This window comes from Ahaetulla prasina, chromosome 1 (assembly GCF_028640845.1).
Source record: "Ahaetulla prasina isolate Xishuangbanna chromosome 1, ASM2864084v1, whole genome shotgun sequence".
Taxonomy (NCBI): domain Eukaryota; kingdom Metazoa; phylum Chordata; class Lepidosauria; order Squamata; family Colubridae; genus Ahaetulla; species Ahaetulla prasina.
The window spans coordinates 180,740,587-180,753,882 of record NC_080539.1 but is presented as its reverse complement, the minus strand read 5'-3'; the positions used below and the strand labels follow the sequence as shown (position 1 = coordinate 180,753,882).

At 34.1% G+C, this 13,296-nt stretch overlaps 1 protein-coding gene across 6 annotated transcripts in view; it reads left to right on the top strand.

Annotated features, from left to right (window-relative positions):
• SUPT3H (SPT3 homolog, SAGA and STAGA complex component) overlaps window positions 1-13,296 on the top strand; it is a 291,243-nt gene that overhangs the window by 270,458 nt on the left and 7,489 nt on the right. For 5 of the 6 annotated variants that reach the window (XM_058183548.1, XM_058183522.1, XM_058183503.1 and 2 more), the window contains 2 exons: window positions 6,610-6,695; window positions 8,547-8,896. In XM_058183548.1, coding sequence (XP_058039531.1) covers window positions 6,610-6,651 — 42 coding nt within the window. In that variant the 3' untranslated portion in view covers window positions 6,652-6,695; window positions 8,547-8,896. Of the gene's footprint in view, window positions 1-6,609; window positions 6,696-8,546; window positions 8,897-13,296 lie in introns of those variants that run through there. The other variant, XM_058183513.1, reaches the window with a different exon arrangement.

The window sequence follows — 13,296 nt, the reverse complement described above, 5'->3', positions numbered from 1 at the left end:
TTTTATTTCTTTCTGCCTAATTACTTTTAGTCTGTTTCTTCAGCATCATTTTTTCTTCTTGCAGCTTGAACAGTTGCCATTGTATTTACTTTGGTGTCCGTATAACTATTTTTCTCTTGGGCTAATAGCCACTAAGAGTAGAAAACACGTCACTTATGGGACCAACATTCCTCAACCCGATGATTAGGATTTGCATTAAAGATAATAATTCTCAAGCACAAGGAAGTTGGGCATCATATCTTTGTATCGTTCTTTGGGAGCAAGCAGTTCAAGCCACTAATTTAACAACTCCCCAAAGAATCTCAAAACTGTACTAAAGCAGGTCTGTTTGGTATGCTATTGAATAAGCTCTTGTCCTAAAAATAGACCAACCTTGTCTCGATTATGCGTCAGAATAAGGTTGACTTGTAAACAAATCTTTATTTCATTCCCAAATAGAACTTTTCGTTGTACAGAACTTCACTCACCAGCTACATTTTTTTCTCATTCACGTGAAATAGGCTCAGAAATTACTATTTTTCCATTCAATATATTGTTGTCCCCTAGATGTTCAGAGGTTATGAAGAACAACGATTGCTGGTTGTGATGATGGCTCTTTAAATACATTAATATATCTTATTTTTTTTTCCTATCCTCAGACTAGTATCTCAGTGGGAGAGAATTATAAGAGTATGCAGCAGGAATGGAGAGGAAGCCTTTTCTGCCTAACATATTATTTTTTGTTTGTTTTTATGTTTAAGGTGAGCACCGCCCCCTAGAGTCGGGAACAACTAGCACATATGTGCGAGGGGAGCTTTTACCTTTACCTTATGCTTAAGTGACTCCGGTGGTTATAGTAGCTCTAGGATCTTTTGAACATAGATTTATGTAGAGGAACAACAGGATTGTACACTCTGAGCATAGTACAGAAGAAGTGCTATGGAGCTTGCAAGAAACTACTCATCTTTTCTGTTTATTAAAACAGTCGCATCCTTTTCCAGGATCATATAGAAGTATAAAAAAAACAGGCTATTTAAGACAGGTCTGGTACAGAATACAGATGAAGGAATATACTAATTACAAAGAAGCAATCAATTGTTTTTATTGTTACTGTTATGGACCGAATGTCTCTGCTATGTTCACAACAATAATTGTTGTTTTATCCTGACATTTACATTTATATAATTTTTGGAAAAACAGTTATCTTATCTTAAGTAACAGTTATTATCCTGCACTTTTTCCATCAAAAAAGGCATGTTGACCTCTTCTTGGATTTTGTTAACTCTTTTACATACCTGCCAATTGAACTTCAGTTACTGTGGTTTTAAAGAAACTCAAAACTTTGCAAAGATATTCTTGACTTTGTTTTTCCACCTCCTTTTCACCAGTCTTTTCGTTCTTTAGCAGTTTCCCATTTTGCACTCATAGGTGACTTGTTGGACCCTTTTACAAGTTATATATATTTAATTTAATATAGATATGCCCAGGGTTTCCTATCAGCTACACAACACTATCTTAAACCAGATTATGGTTATCATTTAGAATTAAACTTGGTATTTCTTCCCATTTATTTGGTTCCAAGGCCTGCTGTTCTGAGGGATAGACATTTAGGTTAAGTAGAAATATTCAGAAAAATGTAGAAATAGAAAAAAGAAGGCCTAGAATATCTGCTCGAGAAAATCAAAGAAGAAAGTGAGAATTTTGGTCTCTTCCTGAACATCAAAAAAACCAAGCTCATGTCCACTGCAACGAATGGAAACAAACACCTAAATAGTAATTGAAGGTGAAGAGATAGAATGCGTGGAAAAATTTACTTTCCTGGAATTGCAGATCACTCAAAGGGGTAAATGCAGCTGAGAAATAAAACATCAGATTGCACTGGGTCGCACAACAATGATGAACAGGAGCTGAATATGGAAAAGCAAGGACATCTTGCAATCAAATGTGGTTAGTCCGCTCTATTGTGTTCCCCATAGTAAACTATGTTTGTGAAAGTTGGACCTTAAGAAAACAAGACAGGAAGAACATTGGCTCATTTGAGCTGTGGTGCTGGAGAAAGTTCCTGGGTATTCCTTGGACAGCAAAGGTGATTAACAAACAAGTACTGGAGCATATAACAGGAGACATGTCACTGGAAGTCAAAATCATGAAACAATGAATCACTTATTTTGCCTATGCCATGTGGGGGAATTCACTGGAGAAAACAGTTACGTTTGGAAGAGTTAGTGGTAAAATGAAACCAGTAGCTGGATACCATCAAAGATGACACCAGCAATAGCATAGAAAAACTCAAAGAAGTAGTATAAGATCGGAAGATGTAGAGAGACCTGGCCCATAGAATCGTCAAGAGTCGGACACAACTGAATAAATAACATAATCATCTTCACAAATATTTGAAACTAAATTAACTGAAATCCTTCATTGTTAGAACATTCCTTTTGCATGCTCCCTGTTCTGGTTTGCTATTCAAGATCATCTTCAACATTTTGATCACGCAGGACATATACAGGGATCCAGTGTAGAACTGTGCACAGATAATGCCATTCCCACAGGTTCTGTGGTAAAACCACCTGGTGTTCCTATGTTTTATTGCATATTGGCTTTATACTTTTCACATATGCAATGCAGGCATATGTAAATATGCTAAATTACATTGGTCATTTTAATATTGAAGGATAGCCATCCACACCAAAATGCAGATGTATGTATTAAATGAAGAAAAAAAATACCTACAGCCATTATAGCCCCATAAGGCTGCATGTATTGAATTTTAATAAGTAAAATTCATTACTTGTCATTAGAAAGTATTGTAATTATGATTATACCTGGCAGCAGATATGAATGTAATGGAAGGATTGCAATGATTAGCTATTTACTTTGTTATTATTTTGTTTTTATTGTTGAAGTTGAGAGAGGGGCATAGGGGATGTTCTGCTTCATATCACAAAATAATTTGGTTAACATTTGTTATAGAACTTGCTTTGTGGTGCCATTTGCTACTCTATTCAGAGAGTAAAATATATCAAGCAAGCCCTTAGAAGGGAAAATACTGTTTGCCATTAATACCATTTCTTCCTCTCCTACCTACCTCCTCTCCTTTAAGTGTTTTTTGTTATTTCTGTTCATTTCCAAATTGGTCTGCTTCAGTAAGTGGTTATCTGCATAGACTAAAAAAAAACTATTTCTGTTTTGGCTGAAATATGCAATTGAATGTTGAAGGCAAAGAGCAGAAGAGAAAGAGAACTAGATTTTATTTTTCCCCCTATATTATCTCCTTCAGACTTAATTACAGTATCTGTAGTTGCCACATCTCTTTTCTCAAATCAGTGAAAAAAGCAACTATTTAAACTGTGAAATGTATATGAAGATATAACTTAAATTATATCTTCATATACGTTTCACAGTAACCTTCAATGTTGAATTAGAGTATTAAAGAGTATTTTGCTGTGTTATAAATCTGTTAGAGTGCCTTGAGAGAAAGGAAAATACTATTTTTTACCTGAAATTCTAAGCATACATTCTAGTTGCTTAAGCAATATCCACATCTTTGGATATATGGCTCTTTTGTTTATATGGTCCATGCCTGGCTTTAGTTAGAATATTTCATTTTGAGCTATTCATTCTTATGACATTACCTAATGTTTTATTTGAAAGTATTTTTTAAGTTCAGAATAATATCCTTCATCTTGTAGCACATTCCAGTGTAAGCCTTTGTATAAAAGAGAAAAAGGTAGGACATTTCTTCTAGATAAATGTACATTAAAACCTCTAAGAGCGACTTTTCAATATTATTCATTCATTGGCTCCCGAAAGCAGGAAAAAAAGTCACGTCAAAATTTGAAATAGTTTCCATTTTATATAGAGAGAATAGTTTTCAGAAACAGGTTCAGGAAGTCTCTCTGTAGATATGGCTCTACAGCAAAGTGTAAAACTGTTTTTTATTAATATTTGTGAATATTAGAAATTCTAGGGAAGTGTGGGAAATATGTAACTAAATCTCAGCATCACTAACCATCAGCCCTACTGTCTGAACCTGCTGGGAGATATAGTTCAGCAATATCTGGAAGATCTGAGAATTCGAAGACCAGTTTTATGGATATATTTCGTGGTGATTAAGAGATTGTGAGAGAAAAATTAATTGAATTGTCTGGGTTGAGATGTAGATTTTTAGGATCTGGAATTTCAGAAAACTTTACATGATTCAACTATGAAGGCTTTTAAAATCGTAAAATAATGGTAATAATGGAAACTTGTATCTTCAAAATAGGAAAGATTCCCAACTTTCTTGTGGCATGTTTAATTTGAATTATCCTTTGGTTTACAACAGACGTGTCAAACTCACATCATCACTGTGGTGTCACATGATGTATTTTTCCCCTTCGCTAAATTGAGCATAGGCGGGGCCAGCATGTGACGCATCCGGCCTGCAGGCGGGGAGTTTGACAGCCCTGGTCTACAACACTGAACTGCTACAGAACATTATTGTGTCTTTAAATGCAGGAGATAGTAATGTTCTGATCATTAATATCCAGAACATAGTAGATATAGCAGTTGTTAAAATTGAATGAGAATAAAATTATAGCATTCCCTATTTCTGATCTTTGTCCCACACAAAGAAATTTCAGATTTAGATTAGATCATTACCCAAATAAAGTAAAAGCATCAGTGCACAGCATAATGAAACATCTACAAGGAAACAACTAAGCTCAGAGAGCACCAAGGCCCCCTATTTCAATCCTGAACTACAAGTATTCTCCTTGATCAAAATGTTGTTATGCCAACATGTTGTGGAAACTAACAATAGTATTTTTACCCTATTTATCTACAATCTTTTGGACTAGGTGATATAAAAACAGTTACAACTAAATGAAATATTCAATGTTTATTTCTTGATGAGGGCACTGTTTGACTCAAGTTACCAAGACTGCTGCATGAGAATTAGATGTTTGACATCAATGCCTAAATGTATTCATTTGTTGTCATACAGTACATAGATTTATATGAATGAAAGTATGCTGCTTTCTAGGTTTGTGATTCACCATAAAGATTAAAGTATATTAAAGTATTTAATAATTGATGCAGCAGTAGTATTCATAGTATCTAATACTGTACTTCAGTTGATACACCAATTACTTTTCTCATTTCCCGAAAAAGTTCAGCAACGTTGTTTTGAAAACATCCAGTCTTGAGCTGTCTTTAAAAACTGATTTAAATTTTTAGTTGAAAATCCTGGTTTTTAACATTCAAATCAAGAAATAACCTAAAGTCAAAACATCTAAGGATTGTCTACTCCAATTTGAATCTGCCTGTTATAGAGGCTTTTCTTCTGGGTGCCCCTCCTTTGTCAAATTAGTTGTAGTTACTAAAGATTTGTTCAGTTCTGAAATTCTGTCCCCTACAAATTCACTTGGCTTTTAAAAAAAAAAAATTCTAGAGGTTAGCTGAAGTTTCAGTTTTGGTATTGAATGAAATATTCCTAGCTAGCTTGATTTCTTATTCTGCTACATGATATCACACATATACTGTATCATTCAGCATTAATATACCTTTGTAATGTAAACAATTGCTTTTCTCTGTTTCTTGATTCTGATTAATTTAATTCGGGATAATCAGTTTAGTTTAGAATTATTTGTTGTAAGCTGCTTTAGAGGTTCTTATAATTGGAAAATCAGAGTAGAATCATGTTAATATCTACTAGTTTCGATTATTTGTATCAATCTTACTTGGTATGTATACAAAAGGAAGAAAAAGAGGGGGAGAAAGGTGACATCTTAATTTCTGATGATGTCCATATTAGGAATATAAAAGAAATAAACAGATTTGCAAAATTTAACAGAATGCACTCAGTTGGAAATGGATGGCAGCATTGATTAGAATTCAGTGGGTTTAAAGACATATAGTAAATCTTTAAAGGACAGTTTGTGCATGAAACAAATGTGTTATAAACATTAATTACACTGATATCGCTAGGATAATTCACAACAATGGTTCTAGAATGTCTCAAAATATGTTTAAAGCCCCTGACAGGAAAACCTTGACAGTCTTGAGCCACCTAAAATACAAAGTGATTTTTTTTGTTACTTTTCTCTCATAGCCTTCAGTTGTTTGAGCCTCTTTTTCAAACCCATTGATACTGCAGTGTCAGAAAACTGACTTAATGGGAGGTGAAGTAAAGGTTGATTGGATGTACATTGTAATGAACCTAGCCTGTAAAATCCTCATGAGAGAAATTTAAAATACTGCAGCCATTTATTTATTATAGGTAAGGCAGAAGTGAATTTTTTCAATGGTGATGAGATTTAGGATATATTTATTAAAAAAATGAAACAGTTGAAGTAATAGTAGTTTTGACCACCAATTGTTTATGTATTAGGTAATTAACAAAATAGGATGTCATAATTTTGCACATGTCCTGAAATAGAATCACTAACCACTTCTAACCACACTGAGCTTTTAATAGAAAAAGTGGTTGCTTAATGCTTCCCCACCAGAAATGTTAAGATTAAGTTTGCTATTAGATTGCAGCCAGAATAGTCTACAAACAGGAAGAAAGTCTTGCTCTGCTCTCTGCCTATTTTTCCTTGTTTAAGTTGATGTGATAATTCATTGCAGATTTTCTTTCTTTGACAGAGCGCCTACCGCAGAAATGGGATGACTTTTCTGGCTTGCTAATATGGATGTGCCTACAGCAACAGGAAAGACAGTGTTATATTAAGGTGATTTTTTTTTCCCCAAGCCAATTCGGCATTTGCAAGTATACTTGTGAGTGGGCTGGTTTGTTGTGACTATCAACTGGCTGCTTCTGTCTCTCTTTTCCTACCCCCTCAGTCATTACTCCTGATTTCTAAATGTAACATTTAGCTAATTAATGGCAGGATGTTTGGTGTGTTATGGTAAATTCTGAAGTTTACCCTCCTCCTCAAAATTATTACAGTATCACTCCTCAAGAACAAACTCCAGTGGCCTTTCTGTTAATTTCAACTCATCACTTTTATAAGAAAGTTAAAAGAAGCTGTGATGTATTTACATCAAACTGCTAATTGCCTTATTTGTTTTTTCTTACCAGGAAAATAATTAGAGAAATGTTGATTTTTAGAAATCTAAAAAGCCAATTGTTATTTTGTGTAATTTGGAAACTGATAGACTGACCAGGAACTGTGAAACAGAAAATAGTGTTATTTTAACAATCAATCTAAATATAGTTATATAACATTAGAGTTCAACTAAACTATGCTATACAATATTGGTCTTCCAAACTGGATTTTTGAAAAATAGCAATTCCAAAACTATATGCTATGAGAGTCTTCTACGGGTGCTAACAATTGTACCAGCAAGTGATGCCATGCAAAGGTAAGCATTTCCAGCCCATCTGTGCACCAGATATGAAAAGCATCTGAAGGCAGGACAGGAAGGAATGGATGGAAACCACTCAAGGAGAGAAGCAACCTAGAACTAAGGAGAAATTTTCTGATAGTTAGGACAGTTAATCAGTGGAACAACTTGCCTCCAAAAGTTGGGAATAGCAATAGGACTTAAATTTATATACCGCTTCACAGTGCTTTACAGCCCTTTCTAAGCAGTTTCAGAGTCCATATTCCCCCTTGGGTCCTCATTTTACTCACCTCAGAAAGATTGAAGGCTGAGTCAACCTTGAGCTGGCAAGAATTTAATTGCCAAACTGCTGCCAGCTGGCAGTCAGCAGAATAGACTGCACTACTGCATTCTAATCACTACGCCACCACCTCTCTTGCTCCAATACTGGAAGTTTTAAAGAAGAGATTGGATAACCATTTGTCTGAAGTGGTATAGGGTTTCCTGCCTTAGCAAGGGGTTGGACTAGAAGACCTCCAAGGTTCCTTCCAACTCTGTTATTCTGTTTGCCTCATTTTCAGTCAGTCACTTTGCAGAGACAGAGCATAATTGCCTACTATGGAGAAATCCTATTCTGTGTAGTTCAAGAATGAGGCTCTTTCACTCAGAAAAAAAACACAGTCGTTTAGTGAATCATGCAAAAAGCTAAAGGCAGGAATAATTCTTTGGGATATTAATTGAAAGCCCATTTCTACACAGAAAAATATATTTGTATTCTCGCAATGCAAATGCCTTTCTCACAATAATTATATGGGAAGCGTTTTTTCTGTTAAAATAAGCATGATAGTAAATTGTAATCCTGATTTTTTTTTACGGAATGAAAACATGGAAACAGCATTTTGCCACTGCATCAAGATTATTGGCTTATATGCTTTTTTTAGGCTTCCAGTGCTTTGTGAATCCATTTATCTGATTTTTTTTTGAAAGAAATGACTCTTCAGCATCCCTTTCTTTTTCTTGAAGCACCTAATGCCTTGTCTTTTCCACGATTGGTATGTTACTCAATCCAGGAAGGATTCCTTTCAGTTGCAAACTAATTTCAGTGTTCTGTTTTTGTCCAAGATCTACACAAGACTATACTCATTTTCATTTTTTATTAAAACTTTAGGAAAGCTTTCACAATTCTATGATGAGGTCTGAATGTGGCCATCATTTCTGAATGGGATCTCATGTAATGTTTTCATTAAACCCTGCAGGACGGACTCATTGCCAAAAGTTGCTGCTATAGAGCTAATCATAAGAGCCAAGGACTTAAACAGTCCAAATACTGGACATTCACCATAACCAGCCTTATATGGATCAATCTCTTTAGAAGTCAATGTTTAGATGTGGTTACTTTACTGAATTATTGCAATTGATATATTCAGTATTATGCTTTCCATAGTGGCATAATTATACTTTAAAAACATTTTTGCATGTCATTTTTCTGGAATTGATCTGATGTTAAAGAACTAAAAATAGTGTATACAGTAAAGAAGAAAACCCATTGCTGATGTTCTGTCTGTGCTTGCTGAAATATATGATTAAACCTTTCTTTTTATCATGATTTCTTATTTTTCTTGGCATCCATAATGATGGAAAATTATATGCTTGCTGTAAACATCCAGACTTTTTAAAGGACACCAGCATTTATTGTATTTGGTTTCGATCTGCAGGCATATATGCAAAAAGAAAACATTTTAGGCCAAGAATACTGGAATAAAAATTCTTTCTCTAGATGTATCTTTGTTTTTAAAAAATGCATAAGCAGAAAAAGCACTGCCATTTATTTCTTACTTGGTACACTTACAACCCCAGAGAATGAAAAATCAACATATATTTCTCTTAGAAATATGACAGATCATGTTTTTGTTGGTCTGCTGTATATTTGTCTGTCTTGAACAGTCTGACAGGCAATTATTTATAAAATCTAGTTTGTTCAATAAACCCATATAATAACCTTTCTCTTCTCCAAAAAGCAAGAATTATAAGCCAAAACGAAAAAATTGTAAGGAAAACAAGCTACATTTTGTCTCATTTTCTTGGATCAGTCTAGATTTATTCCCAGAATGACTGAATATAGTATAGTTCCTATATTTTCTCATTCCCTTTATTCTTACTTCATATTATTTCTGTTCCTCCTTAATTTTGAATATTCTTATATTATTTATATTTACATAAATATTTGGATTTGGATTTTCCTCTCCAAAAAGGACATACTGAAAGAAGGATTCAAAATAAACAAACAGATATAAATACAATCCACCATTAAAATACAATTACCGAATTAAAAGCAACTTCAGAACAAAATTACAGAGGCCAAACTAAATACCAGAATCCCATATTTAAAGAGAAAGTCTCCAATGGTGAACTGAGCACAGAGTTCCCCATACTATCCCTTTCCATAAGGCAGGGAGACCTCTATTCATATGCTACAGGAGGTGGTGGTGGCAACAGCAGCAAATGATCTTCTCAAACAACTTCACCTGTCCCTAAACTTCATCAGATGATGATGGTGCTTCCCAAGAGTAGTCAGTCAGGGGACAGTTCAGTAATCTGAATAGGTGAATCCTTAAAGGGACAATTCCCTGTTCAACCATGTCTCAGTAACACAAGCGGGTGGTAAGAACAATTATTTACAGAAATTTATTACAATATATCATAACCCATATAGGGGAGACTCAAGATTGCAATCATTACATGTAGATTAAGAGGGGAAGTCCATGGAAAACAAGCCTGTCTAAATATATGAATATTATTTCCTCAAAACTTCTCTCATGTGTTAGAAGTTGCCTTTCAACTTTAAGGATTTGAATAGAAATTAAAGTTCTATTCTTTTAATTGTCTGAAGAATAATTTCTTACTTCCCTCCTTGGACCACAAAAGAGTGAGTTTTTCTTTTCCATACGTAACAGCCAAATGTGATGTTCCTTCACATTCTCAGGAGGTCCATTGGAAGAAGTCTCTCTAGATTTGGGGGGCTTTGGTCAAAGCAGGATTATTGTGGAAAGAATTCCTTTCTGTCAGGTTTCAGATTTAGAAGGGACCACGTTTGCATTAAAACTCTGCCATCAGCCATGTGCCGTTCTCATAAAATATTTTATAGCTTCCTGTCTAGCTCATGCAAAATGTTTCATAGTACATAAACACTTCCAGAGATAATTTGAGGATAAATAGATAGCGGCATTTGTCATAGGTATAACTTCAACATTGAAGGCTATTCTATTACATTTTATTGGCCAAGTGAATCTTTTTCATTTGTTTTAAGGTTAGGAATCAGGTTGGGCTTTTAAGATTGCAATGGTACATCTGTACAGAATAGCAACATAGCTAGGAAAATGTGATGGGATGCATTTAATCAATGACTCTTCCAGAGGGCAATAAGCCAACTTTATGCAGCTAAACTATCCTGGAGAAATGGAATGTATATTTTGTGGCTTAAGTAAGGCCAGATGGCCTTTAAAACCAGAAAAAGGCTACATATCTATTATAACTTAAATTGTCCCTTAAAATAATGACACTTTTTAAAATTCCATATATTTCATATATCACAAGAGGACCAGAATTAGATATATAAACTTTCATTAGACATTAATGTGGTGGCAATACAAACAACACTTTAAAAGGCAGAAGATTGTAGATATTGAAATGTTCATACTTCAGGGCTCGGAGTCATATGAACTAATGGAGAAAGCATGGATTCTGTACTATACTTATTACATATTTGTTACTAGGACTACTTATAGAGGGAAAAAATTTCTAGAAATTGTGTACTTCTTTAAAGACCTTATAGTGAATAAATGTGAGCATGCAGAGTATCATTTATTCAGAGACTAGATGATGTTTTTTTCCTAAACATGAGATGGTTTCTTGGCTCCAAGCATTTCAAATACTTTTCCTCTCTCGTGCAGAAAATATAGTAGAGGTAAACTATCTGAAGATCCCTTGGAACCTACTTTCAGTATCTCTGCTGATCATTAAAGTGGCTGTACTGTTTTCAGGGTTCTGCATAGCCTAGGAAAAAAGTAACTCCTTTACTAAATTATATATTTTATTTAAATTATTATTTATTAAAATAATAATTTGTAAAATTATAAAAATTATCATTTTTTCTTACATACATGCATTCATTTCAGTATGAATTTAAAAATAAAAAATGGAGTCCATTTGATTCACTACATAAACTAAATAGATTGTTTTCATTAAGGGAAACAAAGTGTAAAATTGATGTAGAACATGGGCTGATGACTAAAAGATAACTGATGTCTGAATGCTCCATGAAACTGCTCTCATGAACTCGTCAATGCACATTAACATGTGTGTCTGAAAATTTAGCTACTTGGCCTTTGCAAACAGGTTAGTTCAATTTGTGTAAAATCATTTTCCAAAGCTGAAGATTAACATAAATTTAATATTGAAGTATAGGAGGCAACACCAGGTCAATCTTCACTCTTCTTGAAAAGCCAAATGGACTTACCCTAGTGAGTCCTTGCAAAACTTTGTAAGGAACTGATGTAAAGGAACTTTGCCTCTTATGGTGTTGTGGCCTTGCATGAAAGGATATACATTGCAACAGCAAAACGCATCTTCAGATGAAAACACTGGATCCTGAGATGGCTGTAAGAACTTGAATGGAAGACCACTATGAAATCTCAGGAGGCTAAACTGGGATGACAAACCACTTCTATATGTTTGTATAAAAAAAACCTAGATAGAAATGCATGGAAATCATCAGAAATCAAAAAATAAGGGACATTTTGTGGGATGACTGATAAGTAGTTTGCCAAACTCGTATTACCTTACAATGATGAAGTTTCTCCAAGACATGATACTTGATCATCTGCAATTTTGACATCCTTGTGCCCAAAGGAAGTGATGTTGCAGATGGTGGGATTCTGCCCCTCTCTACTTCATGACCATTTTATAGTTAAGTAACACATCAGTGTGCAGATTGTAGTGTGCACACACACAAACACATGCATTCCCCAGCTATTGCTGCTCTAGACCGCTCAGTTTTAGGGAGCAATTTGCATTAATAAAAACTCCTAAAATATGTTCAAAATTTGGCTTAATTTTATTTGTAATTTAAAATTTCATTGCAACTTTTTGAATTATTAGTCAATCAAGAAACAAAGAGGGATGTGATGTAATATATACTGGATTTATGATATAGACATAAGCATCTTTTAAAATTATTGTTGAGATTCAACACTATAACACTTTTATTCAACGCTTTACCAGTTATCTCACATATCTAGGATTGAACCAATCGTGTGATAAAGATTGTGAAAACCTTTCTGAAAAATGAAATCCAGTTCATTCAGGTTTCTTATTGCTGGAATAATTGATATTATTGATATTGATATTGATACTGATCTATGAACTGTTACAGTCATGTATTGTAATAGTTTTCTTATTCCTTGCTTCTATATTTAATTGGAAGAGAATGCCTGCAGAGAATTTTGACATGCATTTCTCCAAAGGTTAATATTATCCATATCCAATCTTTAATAGTAATATATAAATTCCAACTCAAGCATCACTTTTAGTTTTAGAAAACTTGTTCTTTTCTTTTTTAACAGGATAAGTGCACGATTTGAAATGTTGGCCTAAACTTGCTAGACTCAAATGATGTATATAAAATTATTATTTGAAGGTTATCCAAAGTATGATGATTCCTGCCCTTTTTATGAAGATTCAAGACTCTTCTGATATTAAAGAGCTATAAAAAATTGAAATGTGCACTTTGAAAGAAAATGTAATACAATCATTAGAAAAACCAAGAGATCAAATAACGTTAAACAATGTCCTGGTTTGTGCTGGGAGGGCAACATTTAATATATTTATAGTTGTTGTATATTGGGGAAAATATTGCCAAACCTAGATGTTGAAGAAATGCCTCAGTGCTTGCTGAAATTATAGTTGAGACTTCCTTACTTTTTATTATACACAGATTGTGTATTTGGC